The sequence below is a fragment of the Asterias amurensis genome, chromosome 5 (assembly GCF_032118995.1).
Source record: "Asterias amurensis chromosome 5, ASM3211899v1".
Classification (NCBI taxonomy): Eukaryota; Metazoa; Echinodermata; class Asteroidea; order Forcipulatida; family Asteriidae; genus Asterias; species Asterias amurensis.
Window position 1 is genome coordinate 10676884 of NC_092652.1, and position 26904 is coordinate 10703787.

At 37.5% G+C, this 26904-nt stretch overlaps 2 protein-coding genes across 2 annotated transcripts in view; both read left to right on the top strand.

The window, feature by feature from the left end:
- The window catches only part of LOC139937099 (ecdysone-induced protein 75B, isoforms C/D-like), a 63372-nt gene extending 39857 nt beyond the window's left edge, over window positions 1-23515 (top strand). The window contains exons 3-6 of the mRNA XM_071932095.1: window positions 9181-9313; window positions 10730-10840; window positions 13444-13566; window positions 15305-23515. Of these exons, the coding sequence (XP_071788196.1) occupies window positions 9181-9313; window positions 10730-10840; window positions 13444-13566; window positions 15305-15528 (591 nt within the window). The 3' untranslated portion in view covers window positions 15529-23515. The remainder of the gene's footprint in view (window positions 1-9180; window positions 9314-10729; window positions 10841-13443; window positions 13567-15304) is intronic.
- Window positions 23516-25941: 2426 nt separating this feature from the next.
- Window positions 25942-26904, top strand: part of LOC139937757 (condensin-2 complex subunit G2-like) — a 30131-nt gene continuing 29168 nt past the window's right edge. Inside the window, exon 1 of the mRNA XM_071933054.1 lies at window positions 25942-26095. The gene's annotated coding sequence lies outside the window, so the exon portion shown is untranslated. The remainder of the gene's footprint in view (window positions 26096-26904) is intronic.

Genomic DNA, 26904 nt, shown 5'->3' on the forward strand with positions numbered 1-26904 from the left:
GACACCACCATAGCTTGAGTAAGAGTCGTTGCTGGCCAACTATCGGATTTAAGAACGTCCCAGACAATAAGACAGTCACTGCCGGTGATATCGATACACAGAATGGATCGCATATTCACAAACAATTGTCTTGAAGGTTTAGGTCTGACTAATAATTGGCTGAGTGGGGAGTGGATCGAATGCGGGCAAATTGTAAGCGTATCCAGAATTTGGCCCGAGTTGGGTATTTCTATAACAATGCATGATGTGGAGCCATCAGAGTAATAGTGCTTGTCTTACACTGCACTGAATCCCGTTGATCTGGTGACTTCATTACAGGATAGCATTCTTGTTGGCTTCCCTCGTTTGTCTCCTTGATTTTCCATGAATTTTTTTTCCTTATTTTTGGTGGAGTGCTGGTTAAAGAGATGAAATGTATCAAGGTTGATGTCTCGGTGTGGTGTCAGGAAATGTCATCTTATCGTCCCCTCAGTCCAAACTTCCGAGAACTTTAAGGAGTAATAAATGTCAATTGGGCTATTGATGTGTGACTTGAAACTTAAAGAAGATCAAAATGATCAAGTTTGATGAACAAAGCATCAAAATAGGTACTGATGAAGATAGTCAACTGATCAACTGAGAAAAAAACTTCTGTCCGTGGTTTGAAAATTTATAGAATATGTAGTCTTCTACTTTCAATATTTTGTATCAAAGAATATTGCTGACAAGTAACTGCATTTTGGCCTTCATGTTGCGCAGCTAGAATAGTTCGACAATATTTTTGATATATTATTTTGAGAAGAATTGCACCATACAGATCTGTAATTTGTGCAGCAAGAGTGTTTTTTCTTTCATTAATCTCTTGCAACTTTAAAGACCAGTTGAGTCAAAATTTCACAGATTTGTTTTTGTACATGCATACGGACATCAAGTGAGAATACTGGTCTTTGTTGTCCAGTGGGATCTGTGTTTCGAAAAAATGTAAAAAGCACAGGTACCCAGGCTTGGCGCCAGCATCATTAACTCCTAGTGCTTCATCTGTAATGAATTTGATGTACTTTCAGTGCCCTTGAACGTTTACCCAGTTAATTGCTCATTTACTGGTAGAGATGCAATAAAAAATATTGTTAACTGAAGAGATAGAACTTAAGAATATATGCAGGTTGTTTGGGGGCGTGAGGCGGCTGGGTGTTTTTTGGTCTTTTGTCCTAACCTATTAAAGACACTGGACACTATTGGTAATTTTCAAAGACCAGTCTTCTCACTTGGTGTATCTCAACATATGCATAAAATAACAACCATGTGAAAATTTGAGCTCAATCGGGAGTCGGAAGTTGGGAAATAATAATGAAAGAAAAAACACCCTTGTCACACGAAGTTGTGTGCTTTCAGATCATTGTTAGACCTCAAAATCTAATTTTGAGGTCTCAAAATCAAATTCTTTGAAAATAACTTGTTTCTCAAAAACTATGTTACTTCAGAGGGAGTCGTTTCTCACAATGTTTTATACTATTAACAGCTCCCCATTACTCAATACCAAGTAAGGTTTTATGCTGAAAATTATTTTGAGTAATTACCAGTAGTGTACACTGCCTTTAACTCGAAGAAAATGAAGACGTGAGGTGGCTATTTTTCTTTGGTCTTTTGTCCTATCCTATTAAACACTGGCTCAATTTCATAGAGCTGCATCTGCTTAGCAAAATTAGCAGGATACCAGTCACAGATTGTAGATGTGGGAGGGTAGTTTGGCTGGTATTATGGTGAGCATAGATTGTAGATGTGGGAGGGTAGTTTGGCTGGTATTATGGTGAGCATAGATTGTAGATGTTGGAGGGTAGTTTGGCTGGTATTATGGTGAGCATAGATTGTAGATGTTGGAGGGTAGTTTGGCTGGTATTATGGTGAGCATAGATTGTAGATGTGGGAGGGTAGTTTGGCTGGTATTATGGTGAGCATAGATTGTAGATGTTGGAGGGTAGTTTGGCTGGTATTATGGTGAGCATAGATTGTAGATGTAGGAGGGTACTTTGGCTGGTATTATGGTGAGCATAGATTGTAGATGTGGGAGGGTAGTTTGGCTGGTATTATGGTGAGCATAGATTGTAGATGTAGGAGGGTACTTTGGCTGGTATTATGGTGAGCATAGATTGTAGATGTTGGAGGGTAGTTTGGCTGGTATTATGGTGAGCATAGATTGTAGATGTTGGAGGGTAGTTTGGCTGGTATTATGGTGAGCATAGATTGTAGATGTGGGAGGGTAGTTTGGCTGGTATTATGGTGAGCATAGATTGTAGATGTGGGAGGGTAGTTTGGCTGGTATTATGGTGAGCATAGATTGTAGATGTGGGAGGGTAGTTTGGCTGGTATTATGGTGAGCATAATTTTGTTGTGCTTAGCTACTTTTGTGTTTAGCTACAGTTAGATTTGAATAATGTCTGGTACAACGACTCGTTTTTGGCTATGTCGGATAGTTCGGGGCAAGCTAGCCTTTGCAACCTCCAGTTGAGCAAACCCTGGTACCAATTCCATTCAGAGTTGTGTATCGAGGTCTTCGTCTCTTAACGCAAAAGTCTGCCCCTAATCATGTGACATAGCAACTCTAGGGTGCCAATTTCCCCCTCGAGTGTACTAAACGCCATGGACCCCATCACGGCGTGCAACAATTGTGAAGTGTTAACTTTTGATCAAGCACGTCATTGTACCAGACAATATTAAAATCTACCACGCAAATTGCTTGTTGTGCCCTGATCAAAGCCTTTCCAATATCCCTGGTACATACATCTGTTGAATTCATTACGTGACCTATGTCATTCGCAAGTTAATGTTGGCCTCCTTTCCTGGTAGCATGGTAATGTTATATACCTTGAAATAGTTGCAGCATCCTGCGATGACCAATTAGAAGGCGGACCTCTCTGACCTGGTACCCTCATTAATTGTGCTGGTAGAGATCTGGTTGCTATAGGGTCATGGGTGACCTGGTTTTAGTTGTTGTCACTTAGGCTGCCTAAGCAGGAAATAAGTCTTTTAATAAAATATAAAACTGTCATTTTTTTTTAATTTAGTTTTCATGTTGAATTATGTGGTTCTTTCATGCTTGGACGACACATTGGAGTTTAACAACTTTGTGGTAATAAATTTTCTTTGGATTTTTATTAGTTTGTAATGGATTTGCAGGATGGTTTGAAGTTGAAGTCTTAAAAAAACGAAAAAGAATGAACCATGAAATGTCTTAACATGAATGTATGGTTAATTTTGGAAGTTTTGCTTACAGACCCCAGCCTTCTTGGATATCAAAATGCTAACCATCAGGATTGCCCAAAGATGAAACCAACCACTGAAATTACCATGCGCAGTTCAAACATCACAAAGAGCATCCCCCAACTGCGCTACTATAGCCTACTCACTTCCCAATCCCACTCCCCAACCCCGAACTCATACCAATCTCACACCCTATAAATCCCTACCCCGCAAGCCAACCCTCCTCCCAAACCCCCAACCCCACACCCCAACCTACACCCTACTTACCTAACCCTAAAGCCCATCCCACCCACCAACACCCTAACCCTACACCCAACCCACAACTCCTTTAGAATAACATGTCATCCATTGAAAACTGCCAACAGCGCCCCCACCCCCTCCCATCCCGCACACCTCAACCCTGGAGGAGATCGTCCAGTTCAGTTACAAGTGAGCCCGTCCCCTCCTTCAACAACCACTGAATGAAGTAGGTCAGTTCCTGCTGGTCATTCGTCTGCTCCATATATCAGTCAGTCCGCAGATAAAAGTGCTGGTCTTTTTGATGTCACGCACCATTAGTTGTTGAATGAAGTAGTCACTCACCTCACTGGTTTGACCCCATCCATTCAGAAATTGACAACACACAAGAGGGTCGGAATGAAAGAAACAAACAAGTCTTTCTTTTAATGATGCTTGTGTTTTATATCCAATTTGTTGTTCTTTTGATGTTGTTGCAAGTTCACTGACCCATTGATAAGATTCTATTCATGAAGTTAAGGTGACACATCTGCGAAAAATTTCGATCTTTTCCAAGAAATTTTGAGGATGAGACATCAACAAAAGTTATGATCTTTTCTAAGAAATTATTTCAAAGATAGGTCAGTGCTTGAGGGGTGCTTTGCAATGCAAAACACTCAGTTGAGATGTCTATATTTATTCTGAAGAAAATCAAGATTAAACAGAGATTTTGTTTTGCATTTATCTGGCTGATTTTCTTTTTCACAGACTTTCTTTTTCACAGAATTTCAGTTGGCCTTTTACTTGAGTCAGGTTTATCCTGCTCTCTTTCCTTGAAAAACACAAACTTTCTGAAGAAAATCAAGACTAAACAGATATTTTGTTTTGCATTTATCTGTCTGATTTTCTTTTTCACAGAATTTCTTTTTCACAGAATTTCAGTTGGCCTTTTACTTGAGTCCAGGTTTATCCTGTTCTCTTTCCTTGAAAAACACAAACTTTCAGTTTAATTTATCTGGAAAAGGGGGTTTGGATTCTCATATCAAAGCCAAGAAAATAAAGACTCGTTATTTTGGGGATTGTTTCTTTGTTATTTTGTACATTGTGTACAAACTGAGAACTTAGAGCAAACGAGACAATAGGTCCACAAAGGAAGTCAATAGCGTCCACGTTTGTCCTTGTCACATGTGTACCGTGTTCTATTTTTATCTGAATTATTGTCTTTTTGAATTAATAATGTATGCTTGGCTGAGGGGACGGCAGAGTGATTTAATATTACTTTTTTTTTCCTCTTTTTTTTTTTTCATTGTCAATATCCTTAGGGGTACAAAACAAAATCGTTTAGTCTGAAATATATGGGTCATGACTTCCGTACATGGAGGTTGGTCCTGTCGCTTAATTTACGATTGCCACGGACTACTAGGTCAGAGCAATATTAAAAGTGTTGTCATTTTGAGATTTGATTTTATTTACGACTGTTTTGGTAAGCAATCAAATATATTCACATTTTGTGTATGAATTGAAATCAAGGTTTTTTGCTTTTCATTCGTTTAGGAGTTATTCAGAATATCTTTTCATGCTTACTTTTTACAAAAAATCACAAATCAATTGGTAGGTTCCATGAAAGAGTTCCTTTTTCGGTAGGATTATCCCCCCCCCCCCCTCCCACCCATGTTAAAATATGTGGGCCATTTGTCACAATCACCCTTGACATTTCGGAGTAAGGAGGATGTGTGGCCAATTTAGACGTCTCCTTTATGATGTCACTTCGGATGTTTATGCAGGTTTGCAATGCAAGTACATGCAGCTCGAGTGTAAATCACTTACTTATCACAGGCGCAGTTTTGAAAAGTACCTTGACCGCTATATACCGATCCCCTAAGGCATCATTTCATTCAGTCTAAACTTAGTTTGTGCACACTTTTGATTCACATAAACAGTCCAGACATTCTCTGGCTGTAATACAGAGTGTGGTTGCGCAACAAATGTCTGCGTGGTTAGCATTTCTTGCTGTTTACAGTTTATGTGTTATTTGCACATAGGAAGAGTCTGGGTACGACACCCTCCAACATGCCCTTTCTCCCGAATATGTGTTTCCTCTGGCCATGCAACCAGTCGTCGGAAAAACAGACGATCTACCCGTAGGAAATTGGACCTTGCATGTACTTTGTCCAGAGTGAACTCTTGCACGACGGTACACACGGGGCAGCGTTTATCGTTATTCTTCCCCCTGACTTGACTGTGAGCAGAATGCTTAAGTGCCCGTGGCGCATTCAGGAATAAACTTTGGTAAATCATGAATTTGAGTCGGAGGGTGGCCGGGATTCTCACAGAAGCTGACTTGGGCAACTTGCCATGTTTGCCAAACGACATTTTCACTCTCAAAAGAATTGAAGGCAGTGGGGGAGATCATTCCTGAATGCGCCTCGCAATCTGGCAACTGGAAAATGGGTCAATCCTTCCATATCAAATTCCCTTGCAAAGAGTAAAGGGATTCTAAAAAGTTCTTTGCCAGCGGGTCGTCCGCCCTGGTTCTGAGTTCCAAATTCTCTTGGGGTGAACAAAGAGTGTATTGTACACCTGCTGTACGCAGAGAATTTGTTTGTAATTGACAGATAATTTCTTTAAAACTGTAATTGTGTATCGATCATCCTTTGAGCCTAGCACTTCCAGTACGTTCCAATTATCATAAAGAAAGGGGATAGTTATTTAAACAGTAAATATTCACTTCACAGTTTTTTTTTTTTTTATGAAACACAAGTGTCTGCTTTTTCTTTCAGAGGATTTTTTTTTATTATTAAGTTGGATAGGCCTACATTTGTTTCAAATAGGCCTAACCCTTTTAAAAGCGAGTTTAACAACTTAAGACTGTAGTCACCTCATCAGTGCCCAATTCCATAGCAATGGAGTGGACACTATTGGTATATACTCAAAATAATTATCAGCATAAAACCTTACTTGGTGACGAGAAATGGGGAGAGGTTGATGGTATAAAACATAGTGAGAAACGGCTCCCTCTGAAGTGCCATAGTTTTTGAGAAAGAAGTAATTTTCCACGAATTTGATTTTGAGACCTCAGATTTGGAACTTGAGGTCTCGAAATCAACCATCTAAATGCACACAACTTTGTGTGACAAGGGCGTTTTCTTCTTTCTTTGTTATCTCGCAACTTTGATGACCGATTGAGCTCAAATTTTCGTAGTTTGGTTATTTTATGCATATGTTGAGATACACCAAGTTAGTAAGAAGACTACTGGTCTTTGACAATTACCAATAGTGTCCACTGTCTTTAATGGTTGTTATCAGCACTATGAAATAAAAATTGTACAGCAACAACAAATCAGCTGTTAAGCAGCTCTATGAAATTGGGCACAGGTCTTTAAAGCACTTTTGTATACGACATTCACTATGAGGTTCAACTCTTAAGAGAAGTTAAAGAAAGTTTATTTGAATGTTTTGAAAACAGGTGCTTCAATTGTGAACTTGTTGTAAAACAGTCACTTGTGGCTATGACAACTCAGTCATCATTGACACCATATACATTGCCCCCCACCCTCCCCCTTCCTGTCATCACTAGATTATAACAACCCTAGTTTACCCTCCTGGTCTCCCCCCCCCCCCCCCCCCCCCTCTAGTCTCACCTCCAGGCACCAGATAACATTCTATGTCACCGGTGGGCCCCACTTTAAACTTTTTGTGTGTCACATCCCTTGGCGATTATGTGTTAACAACAACAGTAAGAGTTGCAGAATCTGTAACATGTAGACACACCCACTGAGATGATGCCCGACTTCTTGTCCCCTTTTTCTTGTTCCTTCTTAGTTTCCGTCTTTTTATGAGAAGTGCGAGGTCGTTGACTTTGTCCCCTATGCCCCAGTGTGATCTTATTTGCACATTTAGCAGTGGAACCTGTTTGGCTTAGTCAGTGTACTCCCTCCCCTTTAGTCGTACAAGCAGTCATCAGACGGGATACTAGACTCCCAGCTTGACATGATAGAAAAACGTGCCCCCGGGGGTACATTACGCATAGGAAACCAGACTGAGCAACATTGAGAGGAATATTTAATCCAGGTATATTTAATATTGGGTGTTTTCCGAGCGAAGTGACAATAGGGGTCGGCAATGCCCTGTTGTCGATAATGTCAGACTCGTGCCTCTTCAATGTGGCTGGCATGTCTCGCTGCCAGAACTTTGCCGTCGGCAAGACTGACTTATTTGGCGTGGCCTAGTTTCTATGCCTAGGTAGGCCACACATTCAGCCGCAACATAAGACGCGGAGCAACAGAGAGAAATCTCGTGCTCGGGGACCAGTGAGCAGACTACCGCCTGTGCGGCTCTAATGTTTGGGCTTCCAATTATGCCTCGGTAGTCTTTTTTTCCCCTCTTTCTCCCCTTCGTTTTTTATTCATCTGATTAAAGCTAGCCGTAGGGGCTTTTAAGATAAACTGTCATTTCATTCAGCTATTATTGAAATAACACCTTTTTATTCGTTCAACAGTTTTATTCTGTTCTGTTATTGATTGTCCTCAAATTTAGCTACTGTATTCTGGTTGTGATTTCCCCTCTTTAAAGGGAAGGTACACGTTTGGTAATTACTCAAAACAAATATTAACTTAAAAACTAACTTGGTAACGAGCATTGGAGAGCTATTGATAGTATAAAATATGTGGGTAACGACTCCCACTGAAGTAACATAGTTTTTGAGAAAGAGGTAATTTTTCACTAAAATAATAAAAGACTTCTAGCTAGAAGTCTTTTATTCTTATCTGAAAGCACACAAATTAATCCAACAAGGGTGTTTTTTTCTTTCATTATTTTCTCTCAACTTTGATGACCAATTGAGCCCAAATTTTCACAGGCTTGTTATTATATGCTTATGATGGGAGAACACTTTTCTTTGACAATTACCAAACGTGTACAGTGCCTTTAAAACAATTCCTGTTGTAAATTTTTTTAGAGAATCATATTTTCTCCAAGTCCTGTTAAAACACTCCTTTATAATCTCTCTGTGATAAATGAGATGTAAAAATAGATCAGATATTTCTGTGGTCGTGACCTCAATTATGATCACTACAATTTCATCATCCTGTTTCTTCTCGTCTTTCCCCAAGGATTTTGTTCTCCTTCTTCTCCATAGACGGAGTGAATGTCAGTCATTCTGTCGAGTAGTTCTTGGGTTGATAATTATGAGGAGGAAAAAACCACTTCTTTGTGGAATTTCATAGCTAAGGGAAATCTAACTGATTGTTTGGATGCAATGCAGAAAAGAAGAACTTTAACAAGTGGATTTTTAGATTGGTTTTGAAGCTTTAAATAAAATTTAGAAGAGATTTCAAATAAAAAAATTGTATTTTTTTCTTCTTTGCTGGTTTAGTGCCCACACTGAGAAATTAAAATATGAAAAGTTCACATTAAAAAAGCAGACAAGGGCCCAATTTCAATAAGCTGAAAAATACTGCTTGACCAATACTGATTTTTTGCTAAGCAAAAATAGAGTGGGACACCAGTCACACCAATGTAATTTGTGGCTGGTAACCTATTTCTGCCAAGCAAGATTTTTCTATACTTAGCAAGTTTGAAATTGGGGCCTAGTATTAAATGTCCACTTCACCTACGCATGATTATCCATTTGTCATAATGGCAATTTGTAGTTCTTACTCTTTAGTCACCCGTTGCCATCCAAACCAACCCCCCTTCTTATTTGATGTTGATTCCTTTCTCCTGCAGTCCAAGGAAGAAATCAAGGAGCGCCTAGCCAAGCACATGGCAGACCAGTGGGACAAGATAACCCACTTTGCTGAGTGCATCCCGGGTTTCACTGGCTTCAGCAAAGAGGATCAAGACATTCTGCTGCAAGTGGGTAAGTCTGCGACATACGTACCCTAGGGGGGAGGTGAGAGAGCGAGGGGGGTTGACAACAAACCCTCACATACTCCAAAAGTCTTACTGGATTTGGGCCGCTTTATATCATTTTACCATTCAGGGAGACGCCTTGCGCTTGCCAGAACAGAAATACACTGCAATTTATTTGGGTAAATATTGGCAATGAGCCATGAGAAAAAAAAATGGGTCTGTTGGAGTGGCTAATTGCGGTGGAATCTGGCAGGTTGTATTGATGGAATGGATTTTACAGACCATTACTTTTTTTTATTTGATAATCTGCCTTCTCTATAAATATTTGCCATACATCAATTGGCTATTTGGCACTCATTTAATTTGTCTGGATGATGTACTGAGACCGCACCCAGCACAGATCATTCATCCTTTGTTTTTATTCGGTAGTTTCCAACATTCAACAAAACATCTGCTATTTTTTAAAGGATTTGAGTTCGTTTTCAAAATGTCCACAGATTGACATTAAACTTACAGGGTTTGAAGCTTCCCTTCAAATATTATTAACTGAGGTTCTGTAGTTTTTTGAGAAATTAGTAAAACAAGTCACAAAATAATTTTTGTCTCAGGAAGACGAAAATTATTTTAGCATGTTAAAACGTTACTAACCAGTTATGATATTATACCATAATCATAGCATAACTGGTTAATACGTTTTAACAGCTAAAACTGAGACTAAAATTAATTGTTTTACTCATTCCTCAAACACTACAACACCTCAGTAAGTGAAATTTCAAGGGAAACTTTCTACTATCATAATCTTCAAACTGTGTAAGTTTAATGTAAACCTGTGAACATTGTGTTTTGTGTTGGGAAAAAGTACAAAGACCCTTTGAATTTTTTGTTCTTTTTTTCTTTCTTTTTTTAGGGGGGGGGGGTCTTTTTTTTATATAAACTTCCTGTTTTAGTACAAGGAAGCAAGTCTGTGTTTCTCAGTTATTGAAACATGAAGGGTTTGGGTTACAAATGTGTGACAAATTTCTTTGCTTAACAAAAAAAAATGAGTGGGGCAATAGTCACAACAAAGTAAACTTCATGTGGTATAGACTGGCAACCTGTTTCTATTAAGCAATACTGTTCTGAAGATTGTTTTTGTTTTTTTTGTTTTTTATGCAAGTGGCCAGACACACAAGGGCTGAAGGCCACTTCAAGGTGTGGGCTACAATTATTTTCAAGAGGCCGTTGCCACCTACTCCTAGGGCTGAAACAGGGTTACCCCTTGTAAAGTCCATACGGATGAAGGCTTGGGTATCATCAGTCGGAAACCTGGCCGGTAGAGCAGAAAGCACTACCTGCTTTATGAAATCGGGCCCTGGTATTTTCAGATTATTTATTGATTCTGAATGTGATCTACATTAACCAATATCTGTTAATTGTTTTGCAGGGGGTCTGGAGGTTATCCTTCTTCAGCTCGCTCAGATGTACGATCATCGGACGCACCTATTACAGATGTGGGAGAATGAATGGCTGTCGTCAGAACAAGCTTGCAAACTCAGTAAGACACAAAACTATCCTTGGCTCTTTGTTATTGGAGTGTGATGGCATTTGGGAAAAGGCGGAGCTAAGAAATAGTCGAGGGGGAGGTTTATACTTTATACTTTCATACAGTAATTTTCATACAGTAATAATCAGGTTTTTTGTCTCTAAACTGCTTTTTGGGGGGGGGGGGGCAGGCAGGAAAAAAGTTTTGAGCACAGGGGCTAAATTACTTTATAGACTGTAACGGAAGACTTGGAATGTAAGGTGGCTGCAGCCTTACCTGGTAAATTTCCATTGTTTACATAGTTTTAAGCGTGCACATATTACCGAGGATGATGGATTTACTTCCTAAGTCTGCTGCCACCTAGCATCCTTAAAGTCCCCCATTGTACAGTAAAGGCCGAGTCACACTGCAGCAATAACGACAACGATAACGATCACGACGCAAAGAGAACGCGTTCTTTTGTTTTAATTTCATTTTTTTAATTTTTTTTTATATTTTTTTTTAAATATTATTTATACATTTTTTTCTGCAAATTTATGTTTTGCTTCTGCTACAAGAACAATGGTCCTTAGCAGATAGACTGTTGGCAGTGACACCCATCAAAAGTCTGTCATGGAAATAAATTTAATTGTGAAAGTGAAATTCAATTCCCACATCTCACAGCCAAAAGACCAAATTGTGTTTATATTTTAATTATAAAAGGTCATTGAAATATAAAAGTTCAACAAAACCAATCAACAACCTTGAGCCACCAATTAAAAAAACCAATTAATATCAAATAATAAAAAAAACTAATTTAATAAAGTGAGGCCTTTATATCCAGTGAACTTTTTATAGCAACATCTGAATATTTTTAGGGTTATATTTTGAATGAACTTGAATATTTTAAATAGTTACAGTTTAAAGGCAGTGGACACTATTGGTAATTACTTAAATTAATTATCAGCATAAAACCACACTTGGTAAAGATTAATGGGGAGAGGTTTATAGTATAAAACCTTTTGAGAAACAGCTCCCTCTGAAGTGACGTAGTTTTCGAGAAAGAAGTAATTTTCCACGAATTTGATTTCGAGACCTCCAGTTTAGAATTTGAGGTCTCGAAATCAACCATCTACAAGCACACAACTTCGTGTGACAAGGGTGTTTTTTATTTCATTCATATCTCGCAACTTCAACGCCCAAATGAGCTCAAATTTTCACAGGTTTGTTATTTTATGCATATGTTAAGATACACCAAGTGAGAAGACTGGTCTTTGACAATTACCAATAGTGTCTACTGTCTTTAAAACTAAAACACTGTAAATGTGTCCAAAGCAGAAGGGGGTTATTTTCTTTTAAAGGGTCTGAGTAGTTTTAGTAGAACACAAAACACAATGTCTAAAGTTTTACATTAAACTCACAAAGTTGGTAAATAATGATGGTAGAAAACTTCCCTTATTGCTGAGGTGCTCTAGTTGTTTTAGAAATGAGTAAATTTTTGTCTCTAAAGACAAACAATTATTTTAGCAAGTAAAACGTCTTTTTGTGACATTGCTTTACTCGTTTCTCAAAAATTACAGCACCTCAGCTAGTAATATTTTAAGGTAAACTTTCTACTATCATTATCTTCAAATGGTAAATGTAAAGTGGTGTGCATAGGTATGCTTGCTTAGAAAATGTACATTTTATGAATGTCGCATGAGTGCAAATCCATTAGTACTCAATGTTGTTGTTAGGCAGTTCTCACACTAGAGAAGCTCTGCACAAAACGTGTCATTCTGGGCAGTTAGGCTTTGTGTTTCCATCCGTGTTTAAAGACAGTGGACACTATTGGTAATTGTCAAAGACCAGTCTTCTCACTTGGTGTATTTCAACATTTGCATAAAGTTAACAAACCTGTGAAAATTTGAGCTCAATTGGTCGTCCGAAGTTGCGAGATAATAAAGAAAGAAAAAAACACCCTTGTCACACAAAGTTGTGTGCGTTCAGATGCTTGTTTTCAAGACCTCAAAATCTAATTCTGAGGTCTCGAAATCAAATTCGTGGAAAATTACTTCTTTCTCGAAAACTATGTTTCTTCAGAGGGAGCCATTTCTCACAAAGTTTTATACTATCAACAGCTCTCCATTACTCATTACCAAAGTAAGGTTTTATGCTAGTAATTATTTTGAGTAATTACCAATAGTGTCCACTGCCTTTAACAAGAGGCAACATTGCTTCAGCTTTAAACACCTGAGGTTTTTATATGTTTTATTCTTTTGCACTGACACATTAATTATAAAAGTAGGTGTTTGTTCTGTTTTAGTGAACCGTAAAATTGTTGTTATTGTCTTCCACTTTGTAATGGTTGTTTTGAAGTGGAGCATTCTCCATATACTTTTTAGAAATGCTACGGTTAAAGTAACAAACTGACAGCCTTAGACTAATGTCGCACTGAGCCGTAAACACTCTGTCTCCACCATGCCAGCAGTCTAGCATTCTCCTGAAGACGAGCAGAGTATAACTGTTCGAAACGTCAAGACCAACTCGACTCTTTTCAGAGCCAACACTAACTCAAAAGAGATTTTCACACGATTTACCCGCGAGATCACTATTTTTTAATGGTTTCTTTTTACTCTTCTTGTTTCTCCTCACAGCGACTGATTTCAACCTAGCCGTATTCTTTGAGTTGTTGTTTGGGCTGGCTGAGAGTCTTCGGACCATGCATCTGAAGGAAGATGACCTGGCACTCTTTTCAGCTCTCCTTCTTCTTGCCTCGGGTATGACATGATTTTCCCAAACCATTAATGTACAAAGTTGTATCTGTTTTATTGTCCCTTGTTTCACGCTATCATTTCAGCCCCATCATGGTATCCGTCTCGGATTTCTTGCAACTTCTTTAAGGCGTATATTTGTTTGGGCCTCAAGAGAGGTTGTCCTGTTCTTTGTTTATTGCTATCATTTTTTTAATTCCCTTGATAGTCTTCCACTCAAGAATTAGGTTTTCAAATCTGGTAGTAGCCTCCTCTTTGTGTTTTTACGCCTCAAGAGGAAACCTGTAAAGATGTTTTAGGTTTTGTCTTAGCGCCAGCCTCAAGTGTCTTACTATCGGTTACATCCCTTGATGGACTTCCACTCCAGATTCTAGTTTTCTGATCGTAACCTTCCCCCTTGGGATGAAAACTCTTCCAGGAGAAATCCTTGCAAGTTGTAGAATGTGAGATTTAGTTGTTAGAAGTACTCCCTCACAGCCAAGCTGAGTTGAAAACTTTTACTCCATGCACTATGCTTTGAGGTTTTTTGTTTGTAATTTGTTTTGTTGCCCTGTAACCTGAACAAAAGTGAGCAGATTCTCACGCAAAATCAAATGATGAGAAAATTTAATTAGCTGTTGCAAACTGCTTACCAACCACCTATGGTGTAAATGCAAAAACAAAGAACAGTATTTTATGGCCTGGCACTTTCCAGCCTAGCAGAGTTTGTCTTTAGGGCCAAAGGGTAAATAAAGACTCTGAGAACGTCTTTGAAAAAGACTCTGCTAAAAAAGTCAGAACATCAATTATATCTTGGCAAATCAATTGATTGCAATTTCTTTCTTTTCCAGTGTGCGAGACTAACTCCAGACATTATTATAAAACACAAATAACCTTCTTCTTTTTTCATTTGTTCTCTTTCTCAGCTGCTCTGTCTTTATCATTTCTTGTCGTCTTTCCCCCCCCCCCCCCCCCCCCCCCCGTTTCTTTTACTGCCGTAGAAAACCCCCAAAACACTCTTAAGTTTGTGTGTTTGGCAATCCCTTCATTTTTACAATTACAAAATTGCATGTCAGCTTTATGTTAACAGGTGTTTTTAATCTGCAAATCTTGACAGATTTAATTCACACAGAAAAATGTTGATAGGTCAAACAGTATTGGAATATAGGTCAAACAGTCTTGGAATTTGTAAGTCTTTGTAAAGGGGTGATGAAACAAGTTTGAAGTTTAAAAAAAATATTGGTTACATGTTTTTTAAATGACCTGCTCACAATTTTTCTGATCTCATGAACTTGTTAAAGGGGGCCACCTCATTGCAAAACATCTTCCTTAATCTATGGGTAAATTTGTTTCGATTCGATTAAGCAAAGTGAGTCGTTTGTCGACCTAGGTAAATTTGAATTTATTTACTCATTTGAAAAGAGTAGCAACTATGCTTTTAATACTCTAAAAAAAAACATGATGGTACCACCTTGGGTTCAAAGGTTATGAAGGTGGAAACTCAACGAAATGCAATAGAACAAGAGTTTAAAGTCGAGTTGTTTATTGGAAATAAATCGGCAAATTTTATTTCAATGCTAACTTTAACCCCTTTTTGATATTATTTGTCAGGAAGGAAGTTGCCAATTTAAACCAAAATATATCTTCACGTTGACAATAGTTTTGAATATTTCACCCCAAAATGTTCAGAATAAATTTGGTATTCCAGAATACACACACCCCTAAATTCTATCATTTTGTTCTTCTTTTCAAATCTGCTTTTTAGATCACCAGGGCTTGAAGCACAAACGGCAAGTGGAAGAAACCCAGGAGAAAGTTCTAAACTGCTTTGCTTACGTTCTGGCTCAGAATCACGTTCAGGAGCCTGGACTCTTAGCCCAAGTGCTCATGTGTATGCCAACGCTACGCACAATCAGCACCAGCTACCTAGAGCTTACATCCGTGTCTACGCCAACACAACAGTGGAGCAACTGGCCTGTTGAGTTGTGACTAGACGGACGTAGCCGGGGCACGGAGCCGACCATTTGTGGCCCGGTCGGCCTCCCTCGGTCATCGGCCTCCCCATCCCATTCTACTCAAGCAACGTGTCCGGCATTAGACTCTAATGTGCCGTGTGAGAATGCAAAGACAGACTCACTGTGTGCGCCCGGTCGTCGCTCAGTACTTGTGGAATTGGTTTGAACAACAAAACATTACGCGTTTGGATGGAAACAACGGTGGCGTATTACCCCTCGACCCAACTGGAGATGAGCAGATCATGGCAAACTGTGATTAAAGGCATTTACAAGTAATCTAGATGATATTGACGCAGTCACAGATAAGCAAAAAGAATACAGACACAAGTCAGCTTGCTGCTGAATCAATACATTGTATATTTGCTTCCCTTAAAGTCTGTCGTTAAGCGCGATATGGTGATCAGTTTCCAAGGGTCAGGTGTCTGCAAGTATAGGGCATGCGCATGTAGCACGCCCTCTATAGGCGGAGCCTGCTTATCTCACCGGTCAACAGGTAAATATGTGAATGGAAGACAAAGTCATGGAGCAGAGCATTGCAAATTTGTCATCTCGCTTTTGTGTGTGTGTGTGTGTGTGTGTGGTGAAATCGCAGACCAACATTACAAGACGTAAAGAAAGAGGCAATTGATGGGATTGGAGGAAAGACCATCACGGCTCTAACAAGAACAAAGCCGCAATTAATAAAACGCTGGACATCACAACGGTTATCTTCAAGATGGATTTCCGGGGCGGGGGAAGTCTGCAAAAAAAGTGGAATTTTGTAATGAATTGAAAGGCAATTGTCATGGAAAACCAGAAGAATTGTTACGTTGTTGAGTCACAAACATGCAGCAATAGAAAGAGAATGGATATATATACGAAGAGGCTGCCATTGTATGCAAACGACTTCCCAGAGGTTTCCGTGAATTCATAGCTGTACTTGTTTGCACAAACCATCCACAGAGCGCTTGTGTGTCAAATACAAAATATTACAAATGTGAAGAAAAAAAAAGGAGGAAAAAAAGAAAAAAAAAAAGCTGCCAACTTTTAAAGAACTTTGTGATCGCATGCCACATATGCTGTTGTATTTGATACATGCGTTAGATATGTTGCGTTGAGAAAAGCTATCCCCCAAATGTGTACAAAGGTTTAAAAAATTATATATAAAGAATGTTTTTTCCTTCACTGCTGATTCTAGTTTTTGTGTTAAAGATTTAATGTACATTGTAAAGTAAAAAAAAAAAAAAAAAAAAAGTCTTTGTTTATTTTCCGATTTTATGCTTTAACTTTGAAGAGAGACTTATATTGAGTAAGTGAGTTATTTTGTTGTTTTGAACCCAGACGCATAGCCTTGGCGACTCTTTACTTGGGCAAAATACAGGTTTGATATATACACTTACTGCAGTCCAGGCTACAAACTTGAAGGCTGAAGGTGCCATTGGCAACACTTTTTTCAAACGAAATTGGGTTGGATTTTGTTATTTTAAAGGGTTTGGTATTTTGGAGCTTTTTTAAAGAAACAAGTGTTCATTTGAGGTTTTTTAATTGAGCTGTTGATCTTTTGACAGAAACCCCTATTTAAACCTTCACGGGTGAATTTTTGGTGTTTTTTTGGGGGGGGGGGGGGGGGTAAAGAGGGGGTAGGGATAAAGTTTTGATTATGAAACATCTATACATAGTTTTGTTCATCTTTTAAAAAGTTGCCCGATCCCTCTATAAACAAGCTGGTAGGTCTGTTGAGTTTGATGCTAATTCTTTTTGATAGATATGTTGACAAGTGTTTGATGCTAGTCTTGAAGACACTGGACACTATTGGTAATTGTCAAAGACCAGTCTCCTCACTTGATGTATCTCAACATTTGCACAAAATAACAAACCTGTGAAATTTTTAGCTCAATTGTTGGTTGAAGTTGTGAAATAATAATGTCAGAAAAAACACCCTTGTCACATGAAATTGTGTGGTTTCAGATGCTTGATTTCGAGACCTCAATTTCTAAACCTGAGGTCTACAAATCAAACTAGTGGAAAATTACTTCTTTCTTGAAAGCTACATCACTTCAGATGAAGCCGTTTCTCACAATGTTTTATACCATCAACCTCTCCCCATTACTCGTTACCAAGTAAGGTTTTATGCTAATAACTATTTTGAGTAATTACCAATAGTGTCCACTGCCTTTAACTATTCACATCCAATGTGACTTTGTGTTGTGTAAAAGCTTGTTAATTTGATTGGCTGCGTTGACATCCTACAGCAAACTGGTTTATGGAGAACCATTTGAGACGCATTCTGCAGCTGTGCTGTCTGCCATATTAGAGTTCAAATTATTAAATATAATTATATGGTTTTTGTCAGTTGTTCAAACCATGCATGTCAATTTCAAAAGACGTGGAAAAAGCTGGCAATTTGAACATCTTAAAATAGCACAGGCAGTGTGGTGACGGTATTGGTATAAGTGGAAATACAATATGACATGTCTGCGCTAGCTATGCATCTGTAATCATAGCTTTATTAAATTACTTGACTAAGATTTCACTAACAAGTGGATTTATACCGTAATGCGCTAGTCATGACACCAACTGTATGCTTCAATCATGACGTCAACTGTATGCTCCAGTCACGCTTGTGTAATAATGGCTTCTTTTTGTTATTAAGTTCATTAAGATTTTTGCATTGTACCCAGTGGCTTTCAGTGAGGGCTTCATATAAGGCTGACTGGGCCGGTTTTCTCTTCAAGTAATTATATATATTGCAGTTTGCTTCATCCAAAAAAACAGGTAACTTCAAACCATTAAAGGAACCTGTTGCCTTGGATCGGACGAGTTGGTCTTTGAAAAGGGTTTGAAACAGAAATGCAAAGAACTAGATAAATTAAAAGTAGAAAATAATCATCTACACAAGTATGACTAAAAAATTGCACGGTTTTCCTTTTACAACGCAAAAAAACACGGTGGGCCATTTTGTGAAGTCAAAACTTTGACTCAACAAAATGGCCGACCATGTTATATTCTACTTATAAAACATCTTTCTAACCATTTGCATTTCATAACGAACGGTTTCAAACACTTTTCAAAGACGAACTCGACCGATCCAAGGCAACATGTTCCTTTTAGAACTCGGTATTGAAACCTTACAGAAGGCAGCTCCTCTGTGCCCAGAGCAAGTTCTCAAATAGTGAATGATATGTTGAAGGTTAAATATAATCCAAATATTGCCAATTAAAGGAAACAAAGTCTATCTTTGAATGATGGTCAAAAATGTTTGACATTTCACAATAAACTTCTTTTGCAGAAGTTGCATATCTTTAATTCTTAAACATTCTGTGAGACATTTGTGTACGCATTAAATCATCTTGGAAGACTGGGTTTATTTTTAGTTCTTTGATAAATGTTGATGCAGTTAAATGAATTCTGAACTTGTACCTAACCTAAGATCAATTTAGCCTTTTTGAGATATGGTGGTCGGTATAGGAGTGCACTGTCTGGTTTGGGTGTATACATACATAATTTAACCAAACCGCTGTCATAGTGCTGTGCACCATGTCTCAAAATGGCCAATTAAGATATCGTTGGGCTTTAAACTGTAGTAAAGCCTGACCCAACACTGTGACTTCTTTCATAAGAAACAACTACTCTCAACTTTGCTGGAACAGAATACTCAAAACACATGGGTTTACTCTCGGACTGAGGAAAAGTGTTTTAAATCATCAGTCTGTTTACTTAGCAAAAGAAAAACGATTGCTTGGAACAATAGACCGATCCAGTAGGCTCCGCCCACGACGCACGTGTGAGCAAGAACAAGATACGCGCACGCATGTCGGACCTTAGTGCCGGACCTTCGTTGCATTGTGATTGGTCATTACGCAGTGGGGCGGAGCTTAATGGATCGGTCTATTGATTATCCTTTAACCTTTAAGGTTTATCAAAATCTGAAAAATCTTTTGCCCGAAAAAATCTCTTTAACCAAGGCAACGTGTTCCTTTAAGGCATCGGATCTGGGGCCTGAGCAGGGTTTTGGAACTTTTAGTTGCATTGATTCAAACAGAACTCTAAGATTATCTATCGTAATATAGACATATAGAAATGAATTTATGACGCACATAATCTTTTACTGTACCTTGCTGATTGGTCATTTTCCATATATGGGAATCTTGGTTTCTTCCTTTCTCTCTAAAATGACCCATAGACGAGCATTTCGAACCTCATATTATTCTGGAATAATTGTATACCTTAAGGTAATGTACTTCCTTCATAATTTCACTGTCAATCTCAAACAGAAGGGTTGTTGCTATTTCGTTTTTGTCACTAGTTTAATTATTTGTGTCAAATGGCTTTTTGTCAGAGAATGAGCGCATGTCTTGTTCTAGTTTAATATCTGCTTCATTTACCAACTAAAACCAACTTAAAAACACATTTAAAGACACTGGACACCTTTGGTAGTTGTCAAAGACCAGTCTTCTCACTTGGTGTATCTCAACAAAAGCACAAAACAACAAACCTGTGAAATTTGAACTCGATTGGTCATCGAAGTTGCCAGATCAATATGAAAGAAAAAACACCATTGTTACATATAATTGTGTGCTTTCATGCTTGATTTCAGGACCTCCAAATCTTATTCTGAGGTCTCGAAATCATATTAGTGGAACATTACTTCTTTCTCAAAAACTACATTACTTCAGAGGGAGCCGTTTCTCACAATGTTTTATACTATCAGCAGCTTTCCATAGCTTGTTACCAAGTAAGTTTTTTTGCTAACAATTATATTGAGTAATTACCAATAGTGTCCAGTGCCTTTATAAAGAGAAAGAAATAATCATAACTTCTCATTAGTCATTTCATCTCCACATTTTTCATGGGATGTAAAATTTAATTATAAGAAAATTAGAACAACTTATTGTTTGGTTGCCATGTGGGAAATTTCATATGAGAGGTAAAGATTAGTGGACTATTTTGTCGGAGGTTTTGTTGATCCTTCCACATCTCTTCAGACGGAAATTTTGTTTGTATGAGTTATGGTAAAAAAAATGTTGTTCCAAGATAATTTTGTTCTGGAGATAATGTGTTTTTAATATGAGCATAAATAGAGTAATAACAAATTGTACAGTGAAATGTAATAAAAAAAAAAATTAAATTAAACATTATTAGTGATGACTTTATCTGGACAAAAATAGGGTTCAACAGATTTTGCCAAAGCGTGATTATAATGTCCCTTTTTTTCGCCCACAATTTAGAGTACCTATCTGTCCTATTAAGTGATGGTAAAAAAAAAGTTTTAAAAAACCTCATTTTTGTTTCCTTGTTTCATGTTTAAGATTTAATAGGAATAAAAACCACTTTTGAGGCTGATAAATCACACTCGATTAACAGTTAGATTTTTTTGTTATGAATTGTGAGGTTAAATGGATGCTTTGTGATTTTGGTTTTTGTTATTTTTTTAGAAAGTTGTCCTTTTTGGGGGTTATATCATTGTCATATGTGTTGTTAGATTTTGTCTGCTTTTCATGTAATAGAACTACACCATATTGAATAAATCGTGTTATAGCTATGTCAATGTTATCTCTCCCGAAAAGAAGAAAAAACCCAATTTGTAAATCGTCTGCTAATTTATTAGAAATCCTGCATCAAATGCATAATGGAAGTGGGAGATGCTTAGAATCTGTAATCATTTAGCGGCCAACTTGATTCCAGAAACACAAGTCTATGAGATTGAAAGAGAGGCTCGAGTCCAAATAGTTCTGTGCCTAGTTTATCATATTTACTGATTAAGTGTTCTTAATTGTGCCCTGAAGGAACTACACTGTATTGGCCATCAAAGTTAGATACTATTCAATCTTATACAATCATTTCGATGTCGGAACTCTCAGAACTTTTTTAATTGTAGGTTTTCTCGGCCAATTTCAGCAACAAGTCATTCAATTTCATTAACAAGCACATTCCAATTCATGCATCTCTGGCTAGGATTACTTACTTTGTAATGCTCTCAGTTTCATTGAACATGATTTCCTTTTTCACGTTCAAATTCGTTTCAGTCATTCTGTTATGACATTAAAGACTACTCTTTCACCATTCTTAAGTTGAAATTTACCATTCTTAAGTTGAAATTCACCATTCTTAAGTTGAATTTCACCATTCTTAAGTTGAACTTCAACTACCACTATTAACTTGATGAAATTGAAAGGTTGACCAGCTCTTACTGTTGGCTTTTACACATTTGAATGAGTCCTGCGGTCTAATGAAATTGAATGATCTTATTTGATCAGTGAATGCATAACTAGTAACATTTAATTTCTCTATATTATTGTTGAATGACGATTCAACAACACATTAATTTTCAAACCAAATGAATAAGCCACGTGCTAAAATTAAATTTAAAAAAAAAACTGAAATTAGCCGGGAAAACCTCTATTATTATTGTTCTTGTTTGTTTTTACATGAGAGAATGAACAGAAAGACTATCAAACAATTACTGTTAAAACGTGACTGGTTCATTACTAATCGTTTGTTAATTAGTGAACTGGGAAATTACCAGCTATTATAACTGTTGACATGGTTACTTTCTAAATCTTGACTTTTTTTAGTGTTGATTAATGTTTGGGATGTGGTGTTAAAAAAAGATGGATAATTTTATTTAGTGAAGATGTTAGACAATAATATAAGACACAAAAAGTATATTGGACAAGCTGTCGATACCAAAGGCCCTGAAATATGCTAATTATTGGCCTTCTTTATTTGCATAAATTATCTTGTAATTTATTATAAATATGTTAATTGCAAAGCTAAAAATGAGTTGTAAAGAAGAACATGATTGTACTGAAAATACACAAGAGCTGCATTTATAAATATATGTATTGCTAATTTGTTTCCACAAAATTAACATGCTGATTCTTGTAAGCATTAATATAAAACAATTGTACATTTTTTAACTTCAAGAAGATCATTTCTATCATTCTCCAAATGCCTTGTGGACAGCTAACTTCCAATTTTGTTTTTATTTTGAGTTTTTAGTTGTTGTGCAAATTCTTTTGGTTTTGCACTTCTGCTTTTACAATATTTTATTAAACATAAATAAAAACTAATAAATAAGAAGTAATATAAGTTAATTATTAACGGCAAAATGAACAATGAAGATTGACAGTTAAACAACAGTTTGTGTTTACTTTGAATCCAAATGTGCTGAAATGTTTGAAACAAAAAAGAAAATATTTTTGGGCACTTGGCACAACTCTTTGTTATGTTTATAATAACTGAGGAAATGCGTTCTTTTAATCGCAGGAAGAAAACAAATCCAATCCACTGTTAAAGACAGTGGACACTATTGGTATTTGTCAAAGACCAGTCGTCTCACTTGGTGTATCTCAACATATGCATAAAATAACCAACCTGTGAAAATTTGAGCTAAATCGGTCATCGAAGTTGCGAGATAATAATGAAAGAAAAATAACCCATGTCACACGAAGTTGTGTGCATTTAGATGGTTGATTTCGAGACCTCAAGTTCTAAATCTGAGGTCTTGAAATCAAATTCGTGGAAAATTACTTCTTTCTCGAAAACTATGGCACTTCAGAGGGAGCCGTTTCTCACAATGTTTTATACCACTAACCTCTCCCCATTACTTGTCACCAAGAAAGGTTTTATGCCAATAATTTTTTTTAGTAATTACCAATAGTGTCCACTACCTTTAAACAGTGAAAGTTGGTCCTGTTGGTTTTTTGTATATTCATTAATAATATTTTTTGGTTTGTTACTTTTAGATTATGTTTGTTGTCTAGTTGCATATTGTGAAAATTGCAGCCCCTTTTATAGGAGTTCAAACTACTGGGCAATTTGTACACAGGGTATATTGTTAGGGAGTGCACGTCAGTTGCTCTTCCTCGTTGAGGCTGTTCTCTTATAAGACACACTTCTTGTGTCCATTATAACTTATGTAGAAAGGAGTCCCCCCCTCTTCAGTTCTAATAAATATTAAAAAGACCAGCATTGTTTTGGAGCACATGATTGTTTGTTTGTTTCACAGTTTATTTTATCTTGTCTCGTTTTAGAATTGATAGTGGATGGTTTAAATTTTAAAAAGGAATATTGATAAATGGTCAACTTTTGCACGCAAATTTATTGATATAAAAAAGGGAAACTGGGAGGGATAATTTGGAATAATTGACAAAGATAAATTGGCTATAGAAGGGATATGAACCAACGACCTCCGGATTAACGTGCTGGCACTCTACCAAATAGCTCAGTTTGTAGAGCGTATGCACGTTAATTTAAGTCCCACTCTAGTCAATTTGTTCAACTCCAAATCATTAAATAATTGATAAAACCGTTACCTTTGGGCCAGTCTGAGAAGCGCCTTACAAAATGTCTCGAAACTTAAATTTGAGAGGCAAAGCAAGATGGCAAATGTAATAACATTAATTAACTGCTAAAACATGTGCAAGAAATCCTATAAAAAAATGACTTAAAACCTGCTGCCTTATATAACTCACTGATGATGTATTGAGGTCTGCAATATTATCAACATTTTTCTAGATTACATTCTTGCCACAAAATGCCTCCTCCCATCATGGACTCTTACTCAAAATAGATTATACACATGATGTCATATCAGTAGGGCGCCCTCACTTAGAGGTAAAAAAGTGGCCGTTTATTGGTCAAACCAGTGCACCGCGCAGACAAATATCTGTGCATTTTGATTGTTTCGTCATCATTTTACATCTAAGATGGAGGGATGACGTCAATGCATTAGGTCTGTAAGAATGCATTAGGTCTGTAAGAGCCTCCTTTATAGGAGGACTGGGGAAGACATCTCTGGAAGTTCTCTTACCGTGAATGTTATGGCAACAGTTTAGTTGTACAGAGGAAACTAAGGGGAATAAGTGGTCAATGGTCACTGAAATGATCTGATAGGTAGGCCTCTATTACGGTCTCCGGGGCTTGAATTTTGCATTGATATCACTGGCCCGAGGTAATTGATTTCAGTGTTTGGCCAGTTAACTCAAGACAAGATAAGTGCGATGGTCTTGCTTTTTTCTTCAACTCGGCGTCTTTGTCTCAAAAGGAAAGGTTGAGTTTGAGTCTCACAAATATCTTTCAAAAGATAAATGTTATCCTTGTGTTTTGTTCAAATGAAATAGTTGAGATGATAAAAACTGTTTTTTAATTTTTCTTTTTTTTTAGTCTCTTTTCATTTTGATTCTGGTCTGTTGAACAAAATCCCATCCAGTAAATATTCTGAGCTACAAGTTCTGTGGTCTTGTGGATATCCGCCCCCCTCCCCACCCAAATTTAAGCTCTGGTTCTGCACTAGTTTCCCAAATGAAATGAGCACGGTATTTTCAAATAGAAATAAAGCAGTGAAACTATTGTCATTCAGAGTTGTTGATTGATCAAAGGTAATACCACCTTAAAACAGTAAATAATTGGCTTCAATCAACATGCTGTAGTGATTTTATGTTGGATGTAACATTCAGATTTAATAAAAGGCTTTCAGCCACCTTTCAGCTGCCTATTTTTTGTCACTAGAGGGAGGTGTACAAGTTGAGTGGTGCAAAATAAATTGACACATTTTTGACTGTACTGTGAATTTGTTTGCTGGATAATGTTTGTCTTGAGGGACTCTGTTAATTTGTCAGAAAATTACCTTTGTAGACAAAGATTTCACACTTCACCAACTGGGATCTAAGTTTTCAATTTACTCTGATAAGCTAATTGATTGGTGTAAAACATAATGTATCATATTATGGGTCTTGGACATGGGTGGCAGAGGGGTCGCAGGAGGGGGTTGCATCATGGAGGCTACCCCCATGGTTGCATTTTGAAGAGTTATCTGCTGACCATGACAAACTCCTTGTCAAAAGAACCCTTTTTTCAGCACATGGATTGTGACTTTGACAGCCCCCCCCCCCCCCCCCCTTTTTAAAATGTAATTCCTTCCCTTGTATTGGCATCGACACTGAGAGCATGTCCCTGGAACTTTATTATTTAATATTATTTGGTTGGTTTTTGTGTACAAAACACAATATGCAAATTTAACGATGCTCTAAATAACATTTGCGATAAATTTTCACAAAAACTGGTTGGTGGGCCTTGGAGTCACACCAGACTTCACTATTATCTGTGCTCAGGGTGCAATATGCTTTGTTCAGCATCGGGTAAACTTTATGCAACTTAGTTCTCGAAATTGCTTTATAACTTCATATAAACTTAAAAGCAAAGTTTGGTTGCCTTGATAGCGAAAAGATGGTTTTAGACTTCATGGTTGGAGTTGTTGCAGTTGAAAACAAAATTGATTTTAAAAAATTACAAAAGTCACGGTATTTTCTATACAAATTGTGTTTTCATTGAGTGACGGTCGAGAACGGTCAAGTACGGTCGAGTGACGCTTGTTGTCAAGCTGTGCTTGAGAACCAAACTCGACCGTCTGCTGTTATTTTGATTCTGCAGTTGACTGGTACCCGCCCACACGATGTATGCTGTAGTACACGAAAACGCCTTGTACAATTAGAGTTACCAGTCAGAGAGAAAAATAACGCGGTGAATTTGGAATTGACCAAAAAGCAACTTTTTAACCGGTAAATATCTGACTATTTCATATCATTTAGGAACTAAAAAGCATTTGGATGACCTATTTATTAGTTTAGAATGGTTTTGAGAGACACCCTTTTGGGAATTTTCAACACAATTACATGTAATTTCATGGGAAAAAAATCTTCAGTTGACGTTGTCGTTATTATTAATTTGATATAAAGTTTTGCGTATGGCGCCACTACTTTTTCACTCATTTTTACAAAAAGGGATATCTCATTGAGGTAAATGAGGGAAATGAGATACTATTATTTCATTTCGAATGATAAAGTGGTGGCGCCATACGGAAACTTTTCCAATCATTTAATAATAGATATTAGGCCTCGCCGCCTGTGTCTTTTCTTTTCTCCATGAGTCCATGGCCGGGCATGGATGAGGCATGACAACAAAATCACACAATTAGGCATCGGTTTGTGTACAAATTCTTGACATAAACTCGGCACCGTGACCTTGCAAACTCAGCACTCACAAACTCAGCACCCTAATAAGGCCTAAGCAAACTCGGCACCACAAACTGCACATTGCACAAATACAAACTCGGCACCTGTCATTGTGTCAAAAATTGCAAGTAGGGTAGAAGTACACTCGTTTTTGATCCTTCACTAACTAAGCAAACTTTGCCCAATTTCATGGCTCTGCTTACCGTATGCACAGAATCGGCACTAACGGAAGCAGGGAAATCTGTGCTTACGGCAAGCGTATTTCACGGGTTGGCGGCAAATTTGTTTGCCCAATTTCGTGGCTCTACTTACCGTAAGCACAGAATCGACGCTTACGGAAGCAGGGAAATCTGTGC